We start from the raw sequence: 26,083 nt of genomic DNA, 5'->3' as shown, positions 1-26,083 counted from the left end.
TATAGAACTGTGAGTCACAGTGTAAATAGAACAGTGAGTCACAGATGAATAGAACTGTGAGTCACAGTATATATATATAACAGTGAGTCACAGTATATATATAACTGTGAGTCAGAGTATATATAGAACTGTGAGTCATAGTATATATAGAACTGTGAGTCACAGTATGAATAGAACTGTGAGTCACAGATGAATAGAACTGTGAGTCACAGATGAATAGAACTGTGAGTCACAGTATATATATATAACAGTGAGTCACAGTATATATATAACTGTGAGTCAGAGTATATATAGAACTGTGAGTCATAGTATATATAGAACAGTGAGTCACAGTATAAATAGAACAGTGAGTCACAGATGAATAGAATTGTGAGTCACAGTATATATATATAACAGTGAGTCACAGTATATATAGAACTGTGAGTCACAGTATATATAGAACAGTGAGTCACAGTATAAATAGAACAGTGAGTCACAGTATGAATAGAACTGTGAGTCATAGTATATATAGAACTGTGAGTCACAGTATATATAAAACTGTGAGTCACAGTATATATAGAACTGTGAGTCCCAGTATATATAGAACTGTGAGTCACAGTATATATAGAACAGTGAGTCACAGTATATATAGAACTGTGAGTCACAGTATGAATAGAACTGTGAGTCATAGTATGAATAGAACTGTGAGTCATAGTATATGTAGAACTGTGAGTCACAGTATAAATATAGCTAATTTAATTCATGTTATAAATAGAACAGTGAGTTGCGGTGAAAATAGAACTGTGATTGAGTCACAGTAAAAATAGAACAGTGAGTTGCGGTGAAAATAGAACTGTGATTCACAGTATATATAGAACTGTTATTGAGAATATGAATGTGAAATCCTTTCTTTTAATGATGATGCATTATAAAGGAATGTCCTATTTTTACAAATTTGAAGCACACTTTTGCATGAATTTGAGCTGGGAATTACTTTGAATATATCAAATATGATTTGTGAGTAAGTAGAGTTAAAGATGCTGGAATGTTAGACATGGAGATAACAGCTATTGAGTACATATGTTTTTTTCTAAAAAAGGTAACAAAATAAATTAAACATCAGTCAAAGATACCACAATTAAACAATATCCAAATATTTACAATTTGTGATGCTGTTTGAAGACTTTCCACACAAATTGACGATAAAATACATAAAAATATGGCTACTGCTTACATGCGGAATGTAAATTCCTGAATATAATGAAGTCATGTGTTCTCTACTCAGCACCAGGAACTCTATAACAAAGCTAGCATGTAGGGAACTAATTTCCTTGGTCCCACGAGAGTTCAATATAAACAAGTTTTACCATAAATTACTAGTTGGGTTCTTCAGCACTATGAAGTGTATATAGTGTTGTAAAAACTGGCCTGGTCATACTGTTATCGTTAAGTAATTTACAATGTAGAGAATTGATTAAACAAACTGTTTAACAATTTGAAATAAACAAACATCATCCATTTGCATTTAGTCATGGTAAGTCAACATCTCCACTGCTAATTACATAGGAGACAGGTACAAATACCACAAAGATTTCGAGATTTAAAAATAGAAATTAAAACTGTCCCAGATATTCACTTGTTAACACTGTAATTTTGAGTGCTTTAAAAACTTTCTAACAGGGAAATTTACCCAGTGAAAGTTTTGCCCTACAACAATAAAATTCATATTTGCCTAATATTGATTTTGCCCTTCCCATTTGACACCTATGCTCATTGTATTGTTTAACAATATTTGCTGTAATGATAAAATCACCCTCATTGTTGAGGGTGAAAAAGGCACATGTTAAACTACGGTGAACATTTCTCGGTATACAGTATTCCAGGGAAGTGAAAATGTCCTGTTTTACTTATCATTACCATACTATACACAGCTTAATATATTTCTGTGTAATTATCTAAATTACATATTTATCAAAATGATATGATATATACAGAACCATTGACCTGAACACTGAACACATAGGTTTGAAACAATATCAAGGTTAGACATGTACATTATAAAAATACTCAGCAAAAATCATACGGCGATGGCTTTTTCTTCAGAATTTGATGAAAAGTGCAAACAAATTCTTAGGCAGTAAGAGCCTCAATGTAAACCAAAGCTGTCCACTGGCAATGGGACAAACAATGTTCTTGGTTACACCTTGAAAGACACAATAGGTAAAAGTCTATTTTGGTTATCCTCCATCAAAACAACTTAATCATGGCCAAGACCTAGATGTTGTATCCCTATAGCACATTGGTATTACCACCTAAACCAACAGTTCATCCATTATCACAAGGAAAAAGTCAGAACATTTCTGCCATATATGAACTCTTTCTTGGTTGATCCAGCAGACAATTGAAAACTAATGCATGCTATTCAGGTCCTTGGTAAATCTCTTCAAAACATTTATAAGACCACCTGTTCCTTACTAATTCTGTTGTCTAGTTTTTAAGGTGCCTGATGAACTTACGAATAAGCCATTTCACCTTGTTCAATTCTTGACCTAAGATAGCTTGTACAACATCTCAACTTCAACTATAACACAACTTGATCTCATCACTATGGTGATCTATCACAGCGTTGTCTGTGATCACTCATATGTCTATTTCATCACCATGGTGATCTGTCACAGTGTTGTCTGTGATCATTCATATGTCTATCTCATCACCATGTTGATCTATCACAGTGATGTCTGATCACTCATATGTCTATCTCATCACCATGGTGATCTATCACAGTTTTGTCTGTGATCACTCATATGTCTATCTCATAACCATGGTGATCTGTCACAGTGTTGTCTGTGATCACGCATATGTCTATCTCATCACCATGGTGATCTGTCACAATGTTGTCTGTGATCACTCCTGTCTATCTCATCAACATGGTGATCTGTCACAGTGTTGTCTGTGATCATTCATATGTCTATCTCATCACCATGTTGATCTATCACAGTGATGTCTGCTCTCTCATATGTCTATCTCATCACCATGGTGATCTGTCACAATGTTGTCTGTGATCACTCCTGTCTATCTCATCAACATGGTGATCTGTCACAGTGTTGTCTGTGATCACGCATATGTCTATCTCATCACCATGGTGATCTGTCACAGTGGTGTCTGTGATCACTCATATGTCTATCTCATCGCCATGGTGATCTATCACAGTGATGTCTGTGATCCCTCATATGTCTATCTCATCCCCATGGTGATCTGTCACAGTGTTGTCTGTGATCACGCATATGTCTATCTCATCACCATGGTGATCTGTCACAGTGGTGTCTGTGATCACTCATATGTCTATCTCATCAACATGGTGATCTGTCACAGTGTTGTCTGTGATAACTCATATGTCTATCTCATCACCATGGTGATCTATCACATTGATGTCTGTGATCACTCATATGTCTATCTCATCCCCATGGTGATCTATCACAGTGATGTCTGTGATCACTCATATGTCTATCTCATCACCATGTTGATCTATCACAGTGATGTCTGCTCTCTCATATGTCTATCTCATCACCATGGTGATCTGTCACAGTGGTGTCTGTGATCACTCATATGTCTATCTCATCAACATGGTGATCTGTCACAGTGTTGTCTGTGATCACGCATATGTCTATCTCATCACCATGGTGATCTGTCACAGTGTTGTCTGTGATCACTCATGTCTATCTTATCACCATGGTGATCTGTCACAGTGTTGTCTGTGATCACTCATATGTCTATCTCATAACCATGGTGATCTGTCACAGTGTTGTCTGTGATCACTCATATGTCTATCTCATCACCATGGTGATCTGTCACAGTGATGTCTGTGATAACACTGATATTTATCTCATCATCGTTGTGATCGGTCAGAGTGGTGTCTGTGATCACTCGCGGCCATCCTTTCATTTCTATGATCTGCTACAGTTGATCATACTCATATGTCCATCCCATCTGGAGCCGGTACAGTCTGAACACAAGAAAGTATTCAACTATTATTGAGATAATAATGGCTTCATCAATTTTCGACAGGTTACATCAGATATTTACTCTGGACTGAACATTAATTAGATAACTGATTACGAATAGAATAAGTGTGTATTCATTTTTAAACATGATTACCACTAATTAAGCGAATTGTGTAGTATATTCTTTATATTTTCAAAGCGAATTAAAAACAAAAAGCATCGGGAATACATTTTATGTTTTATTTCTCTTCAAACAACGATCGAATACAACATCAAATATGCGATAGACTGTAATCCCATCTAACTAAACACAATTTACCTAAAGTAAGGATTAATTGAATAAGTGACCTTTATGTGAGATAGGTGTTGGTGGGTACTTCACACTCACCTTCAAATCCAACAAGTGGTAGGGCACGTCTAGACACACATTTCTGCGTTGCACTTTAAGATGACCCCTAGCTGATGCTGGACCTATGACCTTGACCTCTTCACCTCGACATAACACATTATCATCACTGGCCACTTCTATAATATTAAAATGAAACAATGTAATTAGGAAAAACAACAAAAAAAGTATTGTGAGCAATCCCTAGCCTCCCATCCCACACAAACTTCAGTACAAAAAAATGAACAAAAGACCATAACCCTGTTTATAAGGAAGTGAGATGGGCACCAAACCCGAATGTAATATGCAATACTCTGCTTTCCCAAGAGGTAATAGAATACAAAATTTGGCAATTGTAGATGACAGGGTATATATAAATGATATGAACATTCTGATAAGGTAAGATATGCCCAAAAAAGGTGACATACATGCAGACTAACTGATGGATAGACAGACCGACTTAGGGATAGACAGACTGACTGATGAACAGACAGACTGACTTAGGGATAGACAGACTGACTTAGGGATATACAGACTGACTGATGGACAGACAGACTGACTGAGGGATAGACAGACTGACTTAGGGATATACAGATTGACTGATGGACAGACAGATTGATTGATGGATAAACAGACTGACTGAAGTAGACAAACTGACTGATGGATATACAGACTGACCGATGGAAAGACAGACTGACTGAGGGATAGACAGACTGACCGATGGATATACAGACTGACTGAGGGATAGACAGACTGACTGATGTATGTACAGACTGACTGATGGATACACAGACTGACTGATGGATAGAGAGACTGACTTAGTGATAGACAGACTGACTTAGTGATAGACAGACTGACTGATGGATATACAGACTGACTAAGGGATAGACATACTGACTTAAGGATGGCATACAAACTTACAGTTCCCTCTGGTAATACCAGGCTGGTACTTATAAAATGAAATGATATGGAACCCAATACTAAGAAACAATACAAAAGAATACCTTCATGCCACGCATGTGACACTCCATTTACAGTGGAACATTTTTAATAGAATGTTCCGATTTTAAACACATTCGTGAAAACTACTTTCGAGTCCCGGGTATATGAAAACTCTTTTCAGTTCCGTGGACTCGAAGGCATTATTTAACTATTTGAAAGACATCGGTCTATTTTATAGACTCTGATGTCTTTTAACCCACCTTACCCTTTTTGACGTTATATATATATCACATATTCCATATCATCTATCTCTTTTATTATTTTAACCCCCTTTTTTATTTTTTATTATCTACACATACAATGCGAATGCTTTTAAAATGAACCATTTTATCTGATTTTATCTTCGCTACTCACATGTTTGTTTAAAAAAATAATAAATAAATAAATCAACATGGCCCTAAATGACCACAGCCGTCGATGGGCCGTTAAACATAAACAAACAAACAAACAAAAGAAAACATTTTCACAACCATTGATATGACACATCTGGCTAAATAAACCATGGGCAACAAAGGTCACAGAGTGACATACTTGGAAAGTCATCCTTCATGATTCTGGACTGTGGGTAGCTGAGTCGTACGTTCCCCGACACGTTGTAAGACCTGGTAGCAGGGATCGCTGGTGCTGCCTCCTAAACAGTCACACTTTGTTTTTATTTTTTAGTTAAAATCAAAATATCCAAACTTCAAATAAACTTTAAACATCACATGCATAAATACTTTCTTACATGTAAGTGGTTTTAGACTGAAACCATCGATTCAGCGACATGTAATATGTCCTACTCATATGGGTGATGATAAATGAAATGGCAATTGAAATTATCTCAGGAATATTATCTTTTCTAATTGTTTTTGTAAATGAAATAACTAAATTATATAATTATATTATTATATAATACTTCGTACATATGAACAAATATAGCACTTTTCACCGTTTAATCAGTTCCTTTTTATTCATTCTGAATCAAAAATATATGTATTAAAACTATATGCTTACCAGTGAATTGATCTGGTATGGGCTAAAATATTAACTCTGCTTGTTGAATTTGAGTTCCCTGTAGATAATATTCATTGAAATGTTTTTGCTTTTCTGAAAAACTCTTTGCAAAATTAAATTGTGACCAGATAAAAAGATGTTGAGACAATATAATACATTTGAAAATGATTTATCACCTGGAACTTATTTCTACAAAACTGAAAGAAAAGTCTACATTTATGTAATGACAATAAAAGATTCTTGACAATACAGCATGGACTACAGCTAAAGGGAGATAATTAGGTCCGATTCTTACCAGACTTATTTTATAGTAGCTTGAGGCCTGCTGTAGTAATCGGGGATCTTTCTTGGGTCCACTTTCTTTTGTTTTACTTCTTTTTCTGAAAGATGTAAAAGGGAAGATGAAAGGGCATGCTATAGAAAAACGGCTTGAATACAGAATATGAATATCAGCGTATATCTACAACTGAGTATACCTGGTATGTAAAACCCAACAAATACCAATAGATGTAAATCATCAATGTATCTACATTATAAAAGTCACCAACAGATGTAGGATTAATAAACAGATTTATATTTATACCATCTTTGAAGTCATCATATACTTGGGAGTATTATTGTGTTTATCTTTTGACATTTATATTCATGCAAAAAGACCGGTTCATCTACCGGTACTACGTACTACGTTTAGAGGACCTGAAATACTGGAGCAGGCCTTGGAAGTCTAAGTCATGGCTTTAACAAGCAACTCTGGTCGAACCAGCTGACCATTTAGATAATGTTAAACAAAAGTAGCCCTTGATCTATTGTTGAAGGTTGATTGACTACATTGTATGTGAACTGTCTCACCTTTGTACAGGGTATGTGAACTGTCTCACCTTTGTACAGGGTATGTGACCTTCGGGGCACCCTGTTGTGTCTGTAACGTTTTGCGTCTCTCGGGCCACAGTTTACGCTGTAGGTAGCCCTTCCATACGGCCTGTATAAGGGATGCAGCATTGTCAAACTTCTCCACCCTCATGGCCTCCAGCTGTTGCCGAGTTCCTTCACTACAAAATTCATATCTTAATTATTATTGCATTTTTAAAAATGAAAAAAATTGTGAAATCCATATGCTAAGCACTTCCAACAAAATTTCTCTTCAATTCGGTAGGAACTTAGAAAAATGATCTCAGACACCCAACTAGCATTTTTATATTAAATTATGGTTACTTTATACTTGTGTGTATTTTAAAGTTATCAAGTTTTACCTATGCACTGTATTTTTGCTAATTTTGCTAAACACTTTTGTTTGATCTTTGCTATCATGTTTGACCAGTGCATTATATCATCTGACATATGCACTTGTTTGTTTGACCCTATTTTGTTATTTTGTTTGACTTTCTTGTTTGACTTTTGTCCTATTTTGCTTGACACTTTGTTTGACCTATACACTTTTTTTACTGACCTATGCACTATTTCGTTTCATGACAGCACAGTTTTCTTTGGCCTACCTGAAGAAGATGTGTTTCTTGCCTAGAGTCCACTGTGTACTGACATAAGGGAGCTTACTGTCGTCCATAGCCTTCAGGAAACTGTTCAGTATCGCCTGTCAAGTAGATGTGTTCATTATAAAGTAAAATATTACGTTTGAAATAATGAAGACATCTTTGACTAAAAAAGTAACTAGGAAAGTAGAATGCTGTAGCTCGTACCTTGCAGTGCTCCTGTTGTGAGCTGGTCTGGTACGGGTTCCAGTGGGTGAGGAAGACGGCGTAACGGTTGTTGAAGGACTTATACCTCATTCTGTGAGGAATACCTACAGAAACATCAATCAATTTTATATTATCAAATCATCAGTTAACTGACATAACTGACTTCGATTTTTTTTTCTTTCAATTCCTATCCATTTAAAACGTACTTAGATGAAGAGGCCAATTAAACAGCAGTATGTAAGGACACTACAGCCATAGTGTTAAGAAACCTTTAAAATTAATTGCTGATAAAGGATTTTGTTTAAGGATGCAGGCATAAACACATTCATATACATGTAACTCACCTCCAGCCATTAGCTGGACAGTGTCCAGAACTTGAAGTGACCGCAACTGACGGAGGATGACATCCTTGTCAAACATATCCATCTCACATCTATCATTGCTCTGAGGAAAGAATCTTCAATATTCAACCTTATCTCTATAAAATTTGATAAAGATGTCTCTGTTTTAATTTCAAAGTCTAAATAAAGAAATATTTTAATTTTGTGGATTGTGTCAAGATGAAATGGTAATCCTTGAAAACACCATTTATCTTAGTAAACTCTTTAAATATTATTGAATGATTTGTATTTTAATGTAGAAGTATGGGTAACAGCTATTACACGATACGATTGTGTTAGACAGTACCTTGATACACTCAATGAAGTGCGGTTTAGTGTGAACCAGTGTTCTGATCAAGCTGTCGAGTTTGTTCTGGAAGTCGCTGGACAGAGTTCCTCGAACTTCATCTGACCTACACATATAGGTGACAAATACTATTATAAAAATCAATACAAAAAAATCACCTGACCTACACATATAGGTGACAAATAACGTTAGTGCAGGCAAATTCGCCATGCACCCAAATTCGCCACCCTGTGTCGAAAATGCCATATGACGTCATAATACATAAGATGTGACGTAAATAATGTCACCATAGTCTTCAACACAGTTCAAATATTTTGACAAGAGGTATAAGAAGGGAAAAACTAAACTTTTAATCAAAACAGTTACGAAATATCTTGTAAAACAACGAATCTTGAAAATTTGGTCCGTGCGACGGACATCTCATCGACTAAACTCATTAATCTGAGGAGAGTTGGTTGTTATTTAGTGTAAATTTATTACATAAACATGAAAATACCCATATCTTAACGCTGATTGCAGTTAATGCAAGTAAATTGTTTTTCTAGAAGTGTACTTTGTTACATGTACAATGTACTGACGATCCACTGCGTGTTTATGGAAATGACGATCGGAAAGTTTCCATTTTCATGCAATGTGTATTTAGAATACAATCAACCAGTATCTTTTTAAAAGTATTGTTTGCGTCTTACCTTCAACATTCTTACAACACTTAAATTAAAACATCATCTAGAAATTTTCTAGATTTATATCTGAAAGGAATTTGTTGTCGGCCTGAAAGTGCTGCTGTACAATCGCATGCTGATTGTACGTAGACACCGGCAGTTACCAAAGACTGATTTTTACATGAACAAGAGGCCCAGAGGGCCTGTATCGCTCACCTGAATATGTTTAAAATAATTGGTATTAAGTAAAGATATAGCACTCCATGGTAGTACATATGAAATTTCAGAAAGATCCATCCAGTACTTGAGATATAGCGAGCCCCACCCCTATGCACCTAGGGGGGTCATATCCACCAATTATACAAAATTATTGAGACCCCTTGGTCCAAGGATGCTCCAGACTAAATATGGATAAAATCCCTTAATCCCGATGGTCGAAGAAGGATTTTAAAGGTTTTACCTCTATTTCCCCTATTGGGCCCCGACTCTCTTGCCTCCAGGGGGGTTAGACACTCCGTTTATACAAAATTGGTTCCCCTTCACCCAATGATGCTTCATATCAAATTTGGACAAAATCCTGTCATTCGTACAGAAGAAGAAGGTATTTGAAGAATTTGCTGTTTCCCCTATTGGGCCCCTCCCGTCTGCCCCCAGGGGGGCCACACTCGCTGTTTATACGAAATTGAGTCCCTTTTGTCCAAGGATGCTCAAGACTAAATTAGGATAAAATCCCTTAATCCATATGGTAGAAGAAGGATTATAAAGGTTTTACTTCTAATTCCCCTATTGGGACCCACACCCACCGTTTATACGAAATTAGTTCCCCTTTACCCAAGGATGCTCCACACCAAATATGGACCAAATCCTTTCATTCCTACAGAAGAAGAAGGATTTTAAAGAATAATTTGCTATGTTTCCCCTATTGGGCCCCGCCCCTCAGGCCCCTGGCGGGCCAGAACCACGGCTTATACAAAATTGGTTTCCTTTCACCCAAGGATGCTTCAGATCAAATATGGAACAAATCCTTGCATTCCTACAGCAGAAGAAGGATATTAAAGAATTTGCTATATTTCCCCTATTGGGCCCCGCCCCTCAGCCCCAAGGGGGGTCACACCCTACATTTATACAAAATTGAGTCCCCTTGGCCCAAGGATGCTCCAGACTAAATTAGAATAAAATCCCTTAATCCCTACGGTAGAAGAAGGATTTTCAAGGTTTTACCTCTATTTCCCCTATTGGGCCCCGCCCCTCTGCCCCCAGGGGGGCCACACCCACCATTTATACAAAATTGAGTCCCCTTGGCCTAAGGATACTCCAGTCTAAATTTAGTCAAAATCTACTAGGCCGTTCAGGACGAGTAGCGTTTTAAAGGAAAAGTTGACGGATGGACGGATGACGGATGACGGATGACGGACGACGGATGACGGATGACGGACGCTGCGGCATGACATAAGCTCACCATGGTCCTTTGGACCAGGTGAGCTAAAAAGTGAGTACATTTACAACACCTGGCCAGGCAGTCTTTGTTGAACAAGTTTTGAAGCCCAAGAAAATCGTTACGATTTTTTCAGATGTGTCCCGTTGACGTGCAAGACTATCGGAGACGTACNCTGAATTTGTTTAGCAACCGCGTTGCTAACAACGATGTGGAAGGGTGAATTGAAAGCCCTGGACACTCTCATCCTGACCCGATGAAAAATATAATATTGGGCAGCGATTTGGAAGTTTATATTTGTTAAGGACTGAGTCTTTATTGCGTATCATGTAAATTGACATCATCTCAGCCGATACCAGCCATCTTTCTCAAACAGCATTAATCAGTGTCTTCAAGTTACCGAAAACTAGCTATCCCAACTAAGAAAAGCCAACTATTTCAATGTTAATCCTTGTTACACACACACATTTGGAGCTGTTCGTATCATTACGGCTTGTGTAACATAAGCCTACAAAATGTTACATTTAAACACTTAGATTACTTGTAAATTAGTTAAATGTTTGAAGGTGGCGAAACTGCCTGCACCTTTGAGCAAAACCACAGAAGGCCTGATGACGTCACAAATGTTGCTGCGTGACGTCATTCAGGCGTGTTTACTACAATGTTTATTTATAGGAATTTCAGTCGAATCTTCTTCTGTATTGGTGCTTGTCGGCATTTTGATACATCCCTATTTGGTCGAATTATTAACAGAAACCCTTACTAATGTGACGAATTTGCCTTCACTGACGTTACTAATATAAAAATCAATAAAATCATACATGTCAATGATTAAGGTTTCTTTAAAAGATGAAGGTGATTTCCTTATGTATCTATAAAAGAAGACATTTGAAGATTTTGACACTTTTAAACTATGAAATATAAACAGGGTCATTTGCAGACATGTATCTTTGCGTAAGTCAGTTGAAGGTTTTTACACATTTGATAAAGGTAATTTAACTAAACAAAGTGGACAGCCCTAATTATCCTAACAAGCTGTGACCTTGCAAGTGAGTCGACATGATTTAATTCAACAAATTTTATAATCCCATTAAGCTACAAGCTGAATTTCATTACTATAAACATTAAATATCTTAAGAAGAAATATCCTTAGTGTCTGACTAATATGGTATTTCACTGCTCAGCAATCTTTAATCAGATGCCTTATTTTATGTGCAGATTATAAAAATGTCAATCTCAATCAGTGACTGTACCCATTGCGCCCTGATGAAGATGATGGCAGTATTCTGTGTTTCATGCCCTTCGGACCTGGTCCACTACCTGTAATAAAACAACAGGCCTCTAAGAACAGGAAAAATAAAATCCCCATCCCACACAAAATATGCACAACAACCTGATGTACTGATAACATGTATTGTGTTTCATAAACATTAGACAGGTAAGGAATGTATCCTCAGCACCTGACACAAAAGGCATATTAAAACAGAAACAAGAAAAGGGGCATAACTCTGATAAACAAAGTGCACAGAACTAACTATTGTACATTAATGTAAGTTATTGATCAGGTGTACCTAGATACACATTGGTGAAGGAGTGGTGCATCCGACCACCTTCTATTTACCGAGGGACACCCTGTTCTTAGATCTCCACTCCCCTATTGTGTTGGGGTAGATAATACAGACAATATTTTTAACTGAAACATTTATCAAATGATTTATTTAGCATTTGAAATGCTGAATTATATGATGGAAATTTTGTATTAGATATCAGAGGATGGCTATAATTAACATGAATAAAAAACATGGAAACAGTAGACAAGGATACATACTACTTGAGCTCTTTGTTTCCCGGGCAAACAGATGCGAGACAAAGCCGAAGTTGCAGTTTTGTTTGGAGAGTATACAGATGATGTCATCGGAAAGCTGGTCTCGGTTATTGGTAAGGAAGTTAGAGGCATCGTACACTACACGACCCGCAAAATGGCGAATACCAAACACACTTGATGCCTTGGGCAGTGGTTCAAAGAAACTATAAAAACAATTCAATGATGTCAACATTATTTTGATCATACAGAGATTTTAGATTGTTTATGTTTATGAAAGTTTTCATTTGAAAACACAATTTATTTTTACATGATGTGTGAACAGTTCAGCTAGCTGCCAATCATTTCTAATTTTAATAAATTGTTGATCAACAGTTATCAATGCAATGTAAAGTTACAAGTTCAACTATACTGTGATCACATACCCTTTACATAAACTTTTAATGTAAAGTTACAATCGGAGATTCAGGTGGATCAATCCAAAACTAAATCTGTCAGTCAGGATTTGTTAGGTTATATTTACGATAGTCTATAACTCAGTCATGACAGGATTTGTTAGGTTATATTTACGATAGTCTATAACTCAGTCATGACAGGATTTGTTAGGTTATATTTACGATAGTCTATAACTCAGTCATGACAGGATTTGTTAGGTTATATTTACGATAGTCTATAACTCAGTCATGACAGGATTTGTTAGGTTATATTTACGATAGTCTATAACTCAGTCATGACAGGATTTGTTAGGTTATATTTACGATAGTCTATAACTCAGTCATGACAGGATTTGTTAGGTTATATTTACGATAGTCTATAACTCAGTCATGACAGGATTTGTTAGGTTATATTTACGATAGTCTAATATAGAAGTTAAAAATATGTCAACCAATTATCAGAGGCAAGGGCAATTATATTGATTTAAATTCAACTAAAAACCCAACACTTGGTAAGGTGCTTGACCAGACTGTCAGTAAATTAATACCTTTGTTACAATTGGCCAGATGAAATTTGAAGTATTAAATACCTTATCCAATCAGAGACCTGGAGAGCATGCAGGATTACGAATCATCCCGAAAAATCACAACATTTGGTAATGGCCATAAGAGAATCATTGGTAATAAGTTACAATAAAATATCTCGGGCAAATCAGAGGTCAAAATGATGTACAGGGTAAGTTAAACGTAACTGTAGTACATGTAGTTTACTTGTTACTCACTAGTTGTTGATCCTGTGGTGGACCTTGGCCTTGCTGACAAAAGTGTCGGCTGATGTACGCGGCTGAGCACACTCCGTATCTAGGATACTCAGCAACCCACTCCTCTACAACATCAAATACCCAGTAAAATGGGAGTCGTTGTGTTACGCTCGCATATGTATATATACAGGTGGTAGGTATTTTGTGATGTTTTGTATGTAATGTTTGTGTACGTGTGTTATTTGGTGGAACGCTACCTAGAAAGCGGAAAGGTAAGTATGTTCGAAAAGACACGAGAGGTACCGGGGGAAGAAACTTTGAAACATGGCGGTATTGCATGTTCACATGGAGAACGGACAATATTATATACTTTCATAGGCCGCTCCATGAGGAAAGCACAGAAAGCTGACTGTGGTAAGTGTTTAACCCATGTTTGTTGATGTCCCGTGTATTTGGTCCGCTTGGATTGTTGTAATTTACCTGATGGAGACCGGTCAAGCATTCTTAGGTGGTGCGGTCCACTCATGCGTGACTGAGTTGTTTACGTGTGCATTTCGTCTATAAACCATTTTACACGTGTTATAATTGTAATAATCGGTATATATTGGTTGTATGAAGAAGATAATTGTGTGTTACTTGTGTGTAAATTATCAGAAACCTAGATGTTATTGTACATTACATTATTTGTGCGTATGCATTATCTGTAGGTACGGAGGCCCATAGGTGACATGTTAGTTGATTGCATGCTGTGGACCCGCACAGATTCTTAATGGCTAGTTTGCTAACATTTCGCTTCTTATGTTATCAGCATTTAGTGTATTCTTTGTGATCGTAGTTACGTAATTATTCTAAATATCAATATCCTTTTAGGTATTCGAAATGTCGGTTTGTGAGAATTATAAAAGTATGGAAGCGCGTGGGTGAAATAAATGTGTAGTTAAAATATGTGAAGTGACATTCAAATTACGGGAATTTAAATGGATTTTCGTCATCTTCTGTCATATTTTCCATCTTTTGCCAGCTTTCTACCCTGGGATTATCTGGAGGATCAACTGTTGAACAGACCAGCTGACACACGAGACAGATCTGACCATGACAGGGTCATTTGGGTGTGATACAGCGGCGGTACGACATATCCTAAGATAGCCAGCGGTTTCTTTGCATAGAGGAGGACTTCCACTGAAGTCGATGGTCTATTGTGTAAGACCACCCAATTTGTCTACAGTGCCAGTAGATTGTGCCACCCTTCTAGATGGTGGACGTGTGTAAACACTTGCATGTTTTGACGCTGTCCAGTGGGATAGCCAACCCTAACTCATGGCTGGTGTGAGGTAGACTTTGTTCTAGTTCCAGAGGAGTTTAGGATAGTTTACATTAGAGGATCTGGATTTGACAGAACATTTCCTGTATACTGTATTTATTTATGTGTTGTGAGTGTGAGTGAGTATGTATTATATTAATCTGTGTTGTACATTATCTTTATAAATAGTGTAAGTAAATATGTATATACTGTATAGAGTGTACTATTGTGTTGTCATTGCCGGGTAAGGATGCGTCGCTCGTTCCACAGTTACACATTGTGTTAGTCAAAGTAGAACATGAATTGATGTGTTCCTAAGAGCACTCTTAGAAACCCTGTATTGCTAAACACTCAATTACATTTGGAAACACTACTGCTTCCATGTAGTAGTTTCTTGATAGCAAAAAAAGCAATAGGTTTTCTGAGGGCAAGAGATTGTTCTTATGTTCAAGTGTTCCTGAGAACAATTTAATATTCCTGAGAGTAATAGTGTATCCCTGAAAGCAGAATTTATATTAACCTTTTGTGAAATAAACTCTAGCAGGCTGCATCATGGTTAATAGAAGATTTGCCTTTAAATGACAATGGCTTAGACTGACCTGGTGTAAAAGGAGCTCTAGCATTAGTTTTAGAAAGGGTTCAAACTTACAGTTACATACATGTAAGGATCTAGGATTGGTTAAAAGCATGTTCATCTGACCTTCTATGCCAAAAACCAGTACAGGTTCAGTTGAGAGCTTTGACCTACCTTCTTGGATGAGAGGAGCTTTGGGATAGGTTGAGAGGAGGTTTGACTTAGACCTACCTTGGATGAGAGGAGTTCAAGGATTGGTTCATTGTCAAAGTAGGTGACCTCTATATCAGCCTGAATGCCTTCTTCTCTTAAAGACTGCATGGTGCTCCTAAACACATGAGTGTTGTAGAAATGCTGCATGGTTTCTGCACACAGGTTTATACACAGCTGCTCCAACCGATTACACTGTAAGTTAGATGACAAGTTTTACACATCCAATAATACAGGTTTATTTATACACCTTCGTTTAATACGTGTTTATACACTGTTTATCAGATAATACAGGTTCATACACTGTTTATCAGATAATACAGGTTTATACACTGTTTATCAGATAATACAGGTTTATACACTGTTTATCAGGTAATACAGGTAAATATGCTGTCAGGTAAAACAGGTAATACAGGTTAATACAATGTCACAAAATACAGGTTCAAAGCATTGCAAATCTGATTTGACAGTAAAATTTGATAATTTTAAGATAATACAGTAATTTCCAAGAGTCTGAAATCTGTTTTGTCTGATTACCTCAGCTGTCTCAAATCCAAACATGTCCACAATACTGATGAAACCATCAACTCTGGTTTTCTTGCTGTAGTTACTACAGACACTGCTGGTTAGGGACGGGTTCCGACTCAGGGGCATGTCTCTCACCCCTGACAGCCCTAGGGAATCTACAAAAAAGACAGCTTATATAGTAAACAGCATAATAGGCATTATAACTTAATGTGAAGGGCGAACATTTCCCGGTATCGGGTACCTTCCCAGAGTAAATTGTTTTGACAATGATGAGTTATCTACCTTGATGAAGGTTGGACTCTATGCTGTCTGACAAAGTGGAGTTACAGGTTGGCCTCCTAATGCTGTTTGCTCGCTTTAATATTGCTGACACTGTTCGGAAGTAGAGGGCCTTGGTCAGGGCATCTCTTGTTGCGTTTGCCTGAGAAATGGAGATACCTTAATTAAGCTTCTGAAATGCTTTTTTGTACACAAGTTTAGGCTATGACACCTCTAAACTACAAACACATGGCAAACATCCAGTTAGGTAATACTTGCAAATGTACTGGGTATATATCACATGAGAGATATCCCTTACCATGTTAACATCTGCCAGAGACTTGCAGACCTGTCCTCGTGAATTTCTTGTGCGAGTTGTAAAGCCACGATACAGGGCAACCCCAGACACACCCAGTAAGGCAGCCACAGCCTTGATCTCTGTAAACAACAAAGGATACTATATAATGATAGATAATGAAAAAAAAACACTAGTACACTTTCATGTACAGTAAATATCAATGTAATTGGCAGGTGATTTGTCCAAATGTACATAAATTTAGTATTATTTACCTCATGTCTATAGCTTTGAATTAGTTTTATTTTGTTAACTCATTGCTGAATTCAGGGTTTCAAGGTTATTAAGCTTTCACTTATACATATCACAAATGGTTTTGTATTCATGATACAGTAACCATTCCCCTGAAGTATAACCTTGCACAGAATCATAAAGTGAGGTAAATAGAGTCCTCTCAGATCCACTTTTGTTATGAAATTTTGTTTCACAGAGCCAAGGTGAAATACTGAAGGCATCCTTCCACTTAACTGCTCTTTATTGTATTTTTATTTCATAAACAAATGTATAAGGCCTGGACTGTCTATAAGATAAAAATATCCAGATGCTGTAGAACATTTCCAACAAGCACACAAGAGTCAGACACACTTTCAACCTTATAGCTGCATGATATTCTACTCTTATTAACCACTGCCAACAAGAACTTATACATGTACAAGAGGCCCAGAGGGCCTGTATCGCTCACCTGGATATCTAAGCAATCATGGCAAAATATTCTCCAAATGAAATCCAAGGGAATATGCCAGACCCCAAGGCCAATCCTTGTAGCATATCTATATTAAATTTTTCATGCCCAACAACTTTATGTATGGTTATTGGGTGGGAATCTCAACTGTTTCCAAGCTGTAACTCAAAAACTAGGTCCATAGGTTGTGGCCAAACCCCAGGATCAATTCTAATATCATGACTGCATTAGTCTCTTTATGCCCAACAATTGTATATATAGTTTTGGGGTGTGGATCTTAACCATTTTGAAGTTATGACCAAGGGGTTATGTCTCCAAGGCTGGGGCAGACCTCAAGGCCATCCTGGAAGCATATGTGCATTTATTTCTTTATACTCAGCAATTGTATATATGGTTTTTGGGTGGGGATCTCAACTGTTTCCAAGCTGTGACTAAGAAACTAGTTCCCTAGGGGTTTGGACAGACCCCAGGATCTATTCCAATATCATGACTGCATTCGTCTCTTTATGCCCAGCATTTGTATATATAGTTTTGGGGATGGGATCTCAACCGTTTCCAAGTTATGACCAAGGGACTATGTCTCCAAGGGTGGGGCCAGACCCTAGGGCCATCCTGGAAGCAACTGTGCATTCTTCTGTTTATACTCAGCAATTGTATATATGGTTATACGGTGGGGATCTCAACCACTTCCAAGTAATAAACTTTTTTTTGGCCCCACTCCTTAGCCCGGGGGGTCAGCAACAAAATTTGTACAATTTTGTATCCCTACCTCCCATGAATGCTTTCGACCAAATATGGTCGATATCCATGGCACAGTTCTACAGAAGAAGTCGTTTATAGCAATATAGCCAAATTGCCCCCTTTTGGCCCCACCTTCAGCCCCCTGGGGGGCAGCCCTACCATTTGTACAATTTTGAATCCCCACCCCCTAGGGATGCTGCCAGTCAAATATGGTTAATATCCATCTCTTAGTTCCAGAGAAGAAGTCGCTTAAAGCAATATAGCCAAATTGCCCCCTTTTGGCCCCACCTTAAGCCCCCTGGGGGTCAGCCCTACCATTTGTACAATTTTGAATCCCCACCACCTAGGGATGTATCCAGTCAAATTTAGTCATATTCCAATCAGTGGTTAAGAAGAAGAAGAAGTCGTACAAAGAAATTGTTGACATACAGACGACGGACGAAGGACGGACGACGGACGCCACGGTAACGCATAAGCTCACCTTGGTCCTTCGGATAATAATCTATTTACCATTGTTGCCCACAAGGTCCAGTTCTAGGCCAGTACCCTCCACAAACTCAATATTTCCTAGCAGTAGGACAGCAGAAAACACTCTCATCACGTCTGAGAATGGAATACCTAGGATTGACAGGGCACTCTGCAAAATATATAGGCAGTTTGGAAACAGTTAGTCCAGTTTAAGTAACAAACTGAAACCTGGTCAGAACTATAGAATTATACGTGATATGAAAATTGTAAATCATAGAAACGGCAATACTGCAGTTTTGAGTTACTTTTTACATTTGCAAATTTGGAAATTGAATGTTTAAATTTCTCCAGCTATTTCAGCATGAGTGGGAGGAGTCTAAAAGAACATGAATACACCCTCAGTAAAAGATTTCCACGTGTACATGTTGAATGACTTATGACCTTATCCAAAATATAAAAAAAATGTTTGAATTCTTTCTTCATCAGTAGAAAAGCAAACCAGATTGTGTAAGTAGGAACAGTAGAAGAAGGAGTATTGGCTATTTATAGAAATATTGGCTATTTATAGAAATATTGGCTATTTTTAGTAAAAAAAGTCAACAAACAAGTCTCTTACACTACTTTTCAACTTGTTACTTAGAACTTCATTAAGGATTAAGTGAGTCAGGACCAAATCCTATGGTAAAATTAGGACTTATTTAATTTGCAAAGATTTTACAACATGTCTATATAATTATGCTGGAAATTATAAGACTTTTTTTATTAATTAAAACAAGAGATTCCCGGTGAGGCCCAAACCTTACAGGTGTCAAAATATGCGATTTAATTATCTATCATATTGCTTAATCAAGGTATGAGGTAAGGTACAGGGCTGAGTATATACCTTCCAGGCATCAAATCGTGCTTTGTCCTCAAGTTCATTCTGTAGCGTACTTCCTGAGCTGAGGTAGCGTAAGTTGTGGATAGAGTACCCGGTTAGGTGCAGCTTGGCTGTAATGGGAGATAACTGGTTTTTTAACATTTGTTATACAAAATTGTATAATTTTATTAATATTACAAGGGAAGAGGGGATTATATAGAAGATATCAAATGAATGATGAATGAAGATGATAAATTTCCTTTCAAGGGAATTAACTCTGTGGTGTAATCAAGTAAGTCTGACAGTGTCAGAGGTGCTGTGTGTGTACCTTTACAAGTAAGTCTGACAGTGTCAGAGGTGCTGGGTGTGTACCTTTACAAGGAAGTCTGACAGTGTCAGAGGTGCTGTGTGTGTAACTTTACAAGTAAGTCTGACAGTGTCAGAGGTGCTGTGTGTGTACCTTTACAAGTGAGTCTGACAGTGTCAGAGGTGCTGTGTGTGTACCTTTCCAAGTAAGTCTGACAGTGTCAGAGGTGCTGTGTGTGTGCCTTTACAAGTAAGTCTGACAGTGTCAGAGGTGCTGTGTGTGTACCTTTACAAACTCTCTTCTCTTCAAGGTAAAAGTAGGAAGATAAAGAAAGAGATAGATTACAGAAAAAGACAAACTGTTCCAAGAATAAGTACCTGCAAAGTCGAGCTGCATGGAACTTGTGGTGACTAGATTATTAGGCTCTGCCATACACAAGCTCCTTCAGATCACTTAGAAGAATTTTGGTCAAGTTTTCTTATCATGAAATTTTGAATTCTAGTGGTATACAGAAACCTTCTAATGGTAAGCAAAGCAAATGACAGAAGGAGAGAAGTAACCCCTGTATCTAGGTTTCCATCACTGTATTGATACCTGTGCTGACTAGTCAGGCCCAGATACGCAGGCCATCATCAGGGCTCAGCTATTTGGTAACAGCTACATGGTGATGGAGGTATTGGTAAAGGTTTGAGGGACTTTATAAAATCTGTTAGATATTTGACTGAATAGGTAATCATGATTTACCTTTCTCTTCAGTGCCAAGGCCACTCAACATCTGATAAAATATGTGGTAGTTCTTTTCATAGCGTTGAATGCTACACACCCTTTCCTGAAAACATGTAAAAAAAAAAAAATCAAAGAAAACAAAATTTAATACATAAATCAAAAGCTTTACATGTTGAAGTACATTTGATCAATGTCTATGCTGCACCTATACACATGGTGGCCGCACTGGACAATGGTGGACATTCCTATGGAGTTTCCTCACAAGTCTCCTCATGGCTTAACTACCATGTGGCATGCTATACAACCATATACAGATACAGACACACGACTCCAGTTACATAAGACAACCCATTAGATGTCCTCTTGCTCAGTCCTCCCGGTAACCTGATACTGAACTCTGACTTAATGCTACCTTAACATGGACAGATTTATTTCACCTGTAAGTGGGAGTAATTTACACCTGTCTATACCTGTAACATATTGCTTACCATTCCTTCTGATCTTTTGTAATTAAATGGTCTTGAAAAATGCTGGTGAAACGTGCATGCTGGTATTTGAACAAATCTCCTGGAGCAAAAAATGATTCTCTCAATAAAATATTATTGTCTTATATAGATATCATGTTTCATGTTTTAACAAATGGAAATGAAGAACACATTTAAAGAAAATAGTATTGAATGTCTTCCGGACCTAGAGTTACCTACCCTGTCCAGGAGATACGCATGTATCTTAGCTCTGTAGATGGCAGTGTCTGTTATAAAGTTCTCTATGAACATTCCCTGAAAAGATACGAAGGTTTCGTGTTATATCAATACATCTGATATTAAGGATGACCAAATGCAGGCAAAATGCTTAAGAATTTCACTGTTGTGTTCGTACATGCAGTAACCTCCAGTTTATTGGGTTTTGAAAATGCCTGTACCTCACCACTCGGCTACACTCAGGGTTGGTGACAGTGGTCACTAAACATTCCCCACCCTAGATACTCACCACTCGGCTACACTCAGGGTTGGTGACAGTGGTCACTAAACATTCCCCACCCTAGATACTCACCACTCGGCTACACTCAGGGTTGGTGACAGTGGTCACTAAACATTCCCCACCCTAGATACTCACCACTCGGCTACACTCAGGGTTGGTGACAGTGGTCACTAAACATTCCCCACCCTAGATACTCACCACTCGGCTACACTCAGGGTTGGTGACAGTGGTCACTAAACATTCCCCACCCTAGATACTCACCACTCGGCTACACTCAGGGTTGGTGACAGTGGTCACTAAACATTCCCCACCCTAGATACTCTGACCACTCGGCTTCACTCAGGGTTGGTGACAGTGGTCACTAAACATTCCCCACCCTAGATACTCACCACTCGGCTACACTTAGGGTTGGTGACAATGGTCACTAAACATTTCCCACCCTTGATACTCACCACTCGGCTACACTCAGGGTTGGTGACAGTGGTCACTGAACATTCCCCACCCTAGAAATTCACCACTCGGCTACACTCAGGGTTGGTGACAGTGGTCACTAAACATTTCCCACCCTTGATACTCACCCCTCGGCTACACTCAGGGTTGGTGACACTGGTCACTGAACATTCCCCACCCTAGATAATCACCTCTCGGCTACACTCAGGGTTGGTGACACTGGTCACTAAACATCCCCCCCCCTAGATACTCACCACTCGGCTACACTTAGGGTTGGTGACAATGGTCACTAAACATTTCCCACCCTAGATACTCACCACTCTGCTACACTAAGGGTTGGTGACAGTGGTCACTAAGCATTCCCCACCCTAGATACTCACCACTCGGTTACACTCAGGGGTGGTGACAGTGGTCACTAAACATGCCCCACCCTAGATACTCTCCACTCGGCTACACTCAGGGTTGGCGACAGTGGTCACTAAACATTCCCCACCCAAAAACTCACCACTCGGCTACACTCAGGCATGGTGACAGTGGTCACTGAACATTCCCCACCCTAGATACTCACGACTCGGCTACACTCAGGGTTGGTAACAAAGGTCACTAAACATTCACCACCCTAGATACTCACCACTCGGTTACACTCAGGGGTGGTGACAGTGGTCACTAAACATGCCCCACCCTAGATACTCTCCACTCGGCTACACTCAGGGTTGGTAACAGTGGTCACTAAACATTCCCGACTCTAGATACTCACAACTCGGCTACACTCAGGGTTGGTAACAAAGGTCACTAAACATTCACCACCCTAGATACTCACCACTCGGTTACACTCAGGGTTGGTGACAGTGGTCACTGAACATCCCCCACCCTAGAAATTCACCACTCGGCTACACTCAGGGTAGGTGACAGTGGTCACTAAACATTTCCCACCCTTGATACTCACCCCTCGGCTACACTCAGGGTTGGTGACACTGGTCACTGAACATTCCCCACCCTAGATACTCCCCACTCGGCTACACTCAGGGTTGGTAACAGTGGTCACTAAACATTCCCGACTCTAGATACTCACAACTCGGCTACACTCAGGGTTGGTAACAGTGGTCACTAAACATTCCCGACTCTAGATACTCACAACTCGGCTACACTCAGGGTTGGTAACAGTGGTCACTAAACATTCCCGACTCTAGATACTCACAACTCGGCTACACTCAGGGTTGGTAACAGTGGTCCCTAAACATTCCCCACCCTAGATACTCAGCACTCGGCTACAGTCAGGGTTGGTGACAGTGGTCACTGCACATTCCCCTCCCTAGAAATTCCCCACTCGGCTACCCTCAGGGTTGGTGACAGTGGTCACTGAACATTCCCCACCCTAGATAATCACCTCTCGGCTACACTCAGGGTTGGTGACACTGGTCACTGAACATTCCCCACCCTAGATATTCACCACTCGGCTACACTCAGGGTTGGTGACAGTGGTGGCTGAACACAGGGACTGGATAACAGTCAGGGTGGCAGACAGGTGTTTAAATGTATCAGTCTCTGATCCTCCACCCGCAATATCAAACAGCTGACGTAGTAGCTGCATAGCACAGAACGTCTTGCCACTCCCACTTTCCCCACTGTAAACAATATTGCCTGGAGATTATTGTGCAACCTTTTTTATCCACACTCCACAAATGATCATGAATTCTACTTCAGGTAATGTGAGTGAACTTTAATTTAAATGTGAAAGTTTTAGGTTAAATATGTCAACTTTATGTTTAGATATATTTATGTGTGTTAAAATTTTCCCTTAATTGAGCAGACAAGGTGGTAAACTTGACAGGTGTGATCATCATTGTGAGGTTAGTACCTACCACTACAAGTCACCATGCTTCACTTATTGCACTCTCATCAGTTTTATCTGTTTCTGATATATTTCCTATGTGTACCAATATTATACACCTTTATGTACCAGTATTATAAAGCTTTATGTACCAGTATTATAAAGCTTTATGTACCAGTATTATACAGCTTGATGTACCAGTATTATACAGCTTTATGTATCAGTATTATACAGCTTTATGTACCAGTATTATACAGCTTTATGTACCAGTATTATACACCTTTATGTACCAGTATTATACAGCTTTATGTACCAGTATTATAAAGCTTTATGTACCAGTAGTATAAAGCTTTATGTACCAGTATTATACAGCTTGATGTACCAGTATTATACACCTTTATGTACCAGTATTATAAAGCTTTATGTACCCGTATTCTACAGCTTTATGTACCAGTATTATACACCTTTATGTACCAGTATTATACAGCTTTATGTACCAGTATTATAAAGCTTTATGTATCAGTATCATAAAGCTTTATGTACCCGTATTATATAGCTTTATGTACCAGTATTATACACCTTTATGTACCAGTATAATACTGGTACATAAAGGTGTATGATACTGGTACATAAAGCTGTATAATACAGGTACATAAAGCTATATATTACTGGTACATAAAGGTGTATAATACTAGTACTTAAAGCTGTATAATACTCTTACATAAAGCTTTATAATACTGGTACATAAAGATTTATAATACTGGTACATACAGCTTTACAATTCTGGTACATAAAGGTGTATAATACTGTTACATCAAGCTGTATAATACTGGTACATCAAGCTGTATAATACTGATACATAAAGATTTATAATACTGGTACATACAGCTTTACAATTCTGGTACATAAAGGTGTATAATACTGGGTAATAAAGCTATATAATACGGGTACATAAAGCTTTATAACACTGGTACATAAAGGTGTATAATACTAGTACATAAAGCTGTATAATACTGGTACATAAATGTGTATAATACTGGTACATCAAGCTGTATAATACTGGTACATAAAGGGGTATAATACTGGTACATCAAGCTGTATAATACTGGAACATAAAGGGGTATAATACTGGTACATCAAGCTGTATAATACTGATACATAAAGATTTATAATACTGGTACATACAGCTTTACAATACTGGTACATAAAGGTGTATGATACTGGTACATAAAGCTGTATAATCCTGGTACATAAAGGTGTATAATACTATTACATAAAGCTGTATAATACTGATACATAAAACTTTATAATACTGGTACATAAAGATTTATAATACTGGTACATAAAGCTGTTTAATACTCTTACATAAAGCTGTATCAGTATTATACAGCTTTATGTAAGAGTATTATACAGCTTTAAGTACTAGTATTATACACCTTTATGTACCAGGATTATACAGCTTTATGTGCCAGTATTATAAAGCGTTATGTACCAGTATTATACAGCTTTATGTATCAGTATTATACAGCTTTATGTAAGAGTATTAAACAGCTTTATGTACCAGTATTATACAGCTTTATGTACCAGTATTATACAGGTACATAAAGCTATATATTACTGGTACATAAAGCTTTATGATACTGATACATAAAGCGTTATATTACTGGTACATGATGCTGTATAATACTGGTATATAAAGCTGTATAATACGGGTACATAAAGCTTTATGTACCAGTAATATATAGCTTTATGTACCTGTATTATACAGCTTTATGTACCAGTATCATACACCTTTATGTACCAGTATTATAAAGCTTTATGTACCAGTATTATACAGCTTCATGTACCAGTAATATAAAGCTTTATGTATCAGTATCATAAAGCTTTATGTACCCGTATTATACAGCTTTATGTACCAGTATTATACAGCTTGATGTACCAGTATTATACAGCTT

At 37.9% G+C, this 26,083-nt stretch overlaps 1 protein-coding gene across 1 annotated transcript in view; it reads right to left on the bottom strand.

Moving 5' to 3' along the window:
* Positions 1 to 3,533: 3,533 nt before the first annotated feature.
* LOC110458088 (myosin-2-like) overlaps positions 3,534 to 26,083 on the bottom strand; it is a 56,301-nt gene continuing 33,751 nt past the window's right edge. The window contains exons 5-25 of the mRNA XM_021509653.1: positions 23,748 to 23,922; positions 21,571 to 21,645; positions 20,885 to 20,969; positions 19,858 to 19,964; positions 19,017 to 19,143; positions 17,048 to 17,166; positions 16,753 to 16,891; positions 16,480 to 16,625; positions 15,964 to 16,137; positions 13,880 to 13,983; positions 12,670 to 12,869; positions 12,095 to 12,161; positions 8,745 to 8,850; positions 8,402 to 8,501; positions 8,058 to 8,161; positions 7,857 to 7,951; positions 7,242 to 7,412; positions 6,659 to 6,743; positions 5,899 to 5,998; positions 4,369 to 4,505; positions 3,534 to 3,982 (exon numbers count right to left, since the gene is read on the bottom strand). Coding sequence (XP_021365328.1) covers positions 3,950 to 3,982; positions 4,369 to 4,505; positions 5,899 to 5,998; positions 6,659 to 6,743; positions 7,242 to 7,412; positions 7,857 to 7,951; positions 8,058 to 8,161; positions 8,402 to 8,501; positions 8,745 to 8,850; positions 12,095 to 12,161; positions 12,670 to 12,869; positions 13,880 to 13,983; positions 15,964 to 16,137; positions 16,480 to 16,625; positions 16,753 to 16,891; positions 17,048 to 17,166; positions 19,017 to 19,143; positions 19,858 to 19,964; positions 20,885 to 20,969; positions 21,571 to 21,645; positions 23,748 to 23,922 — 2,449 coding nt within the window. The 3' untranslated portion in view covers positions 3,534 to 3,949. The remainder of the gene's footprint in view (positions 3,983 to 4,368; positions 4,506 to 5,898; positions 5,999 to 6,658; positions 6,744 to 7,241; positions 7,413 to 7,856; positions 7,952 to 8,057; positions 8,162 to 8,401; positions 8,502 to 8,744; positions 8,851 to 12,094; positions 12,162 to 12,669; positions 12,870 to 13,879; positions 13,984 to 15,963; positions 16,138 to 16,479; positions 16,626 to 16,752; positions 16,892 to 17,047; positions 17,167 to 19,016; positions 19,144 to 19,857; positions 19,965 to 20,884; positions 20,970 to 21,570; positions 21,646 to 23,747; positions 23,923 to 26,083) is intronic.

Source organism: Mizuhopecten yessoensis, unplaced genomic scaffold (assembly GCF_002113885.1).
Source record: "Mizuhopecten yessoensis strain PY_sf001 unplaced genomic scaffold, ASM211388v2 scaffold9425, whole genome shotgun sequence".
Lineage (NCBI taxonomy): Eukaryota > Metazoa > Mollusca > Bivalvia > Pectinida > Pectinidae > Mizuhopecten > Mizuhopecten yessoensis.
The sequence above is the reverse complement of the archived record's forward strand: the minus strand, read 5'-3'. Positions and strand labels throughout refer to the sequence as shown.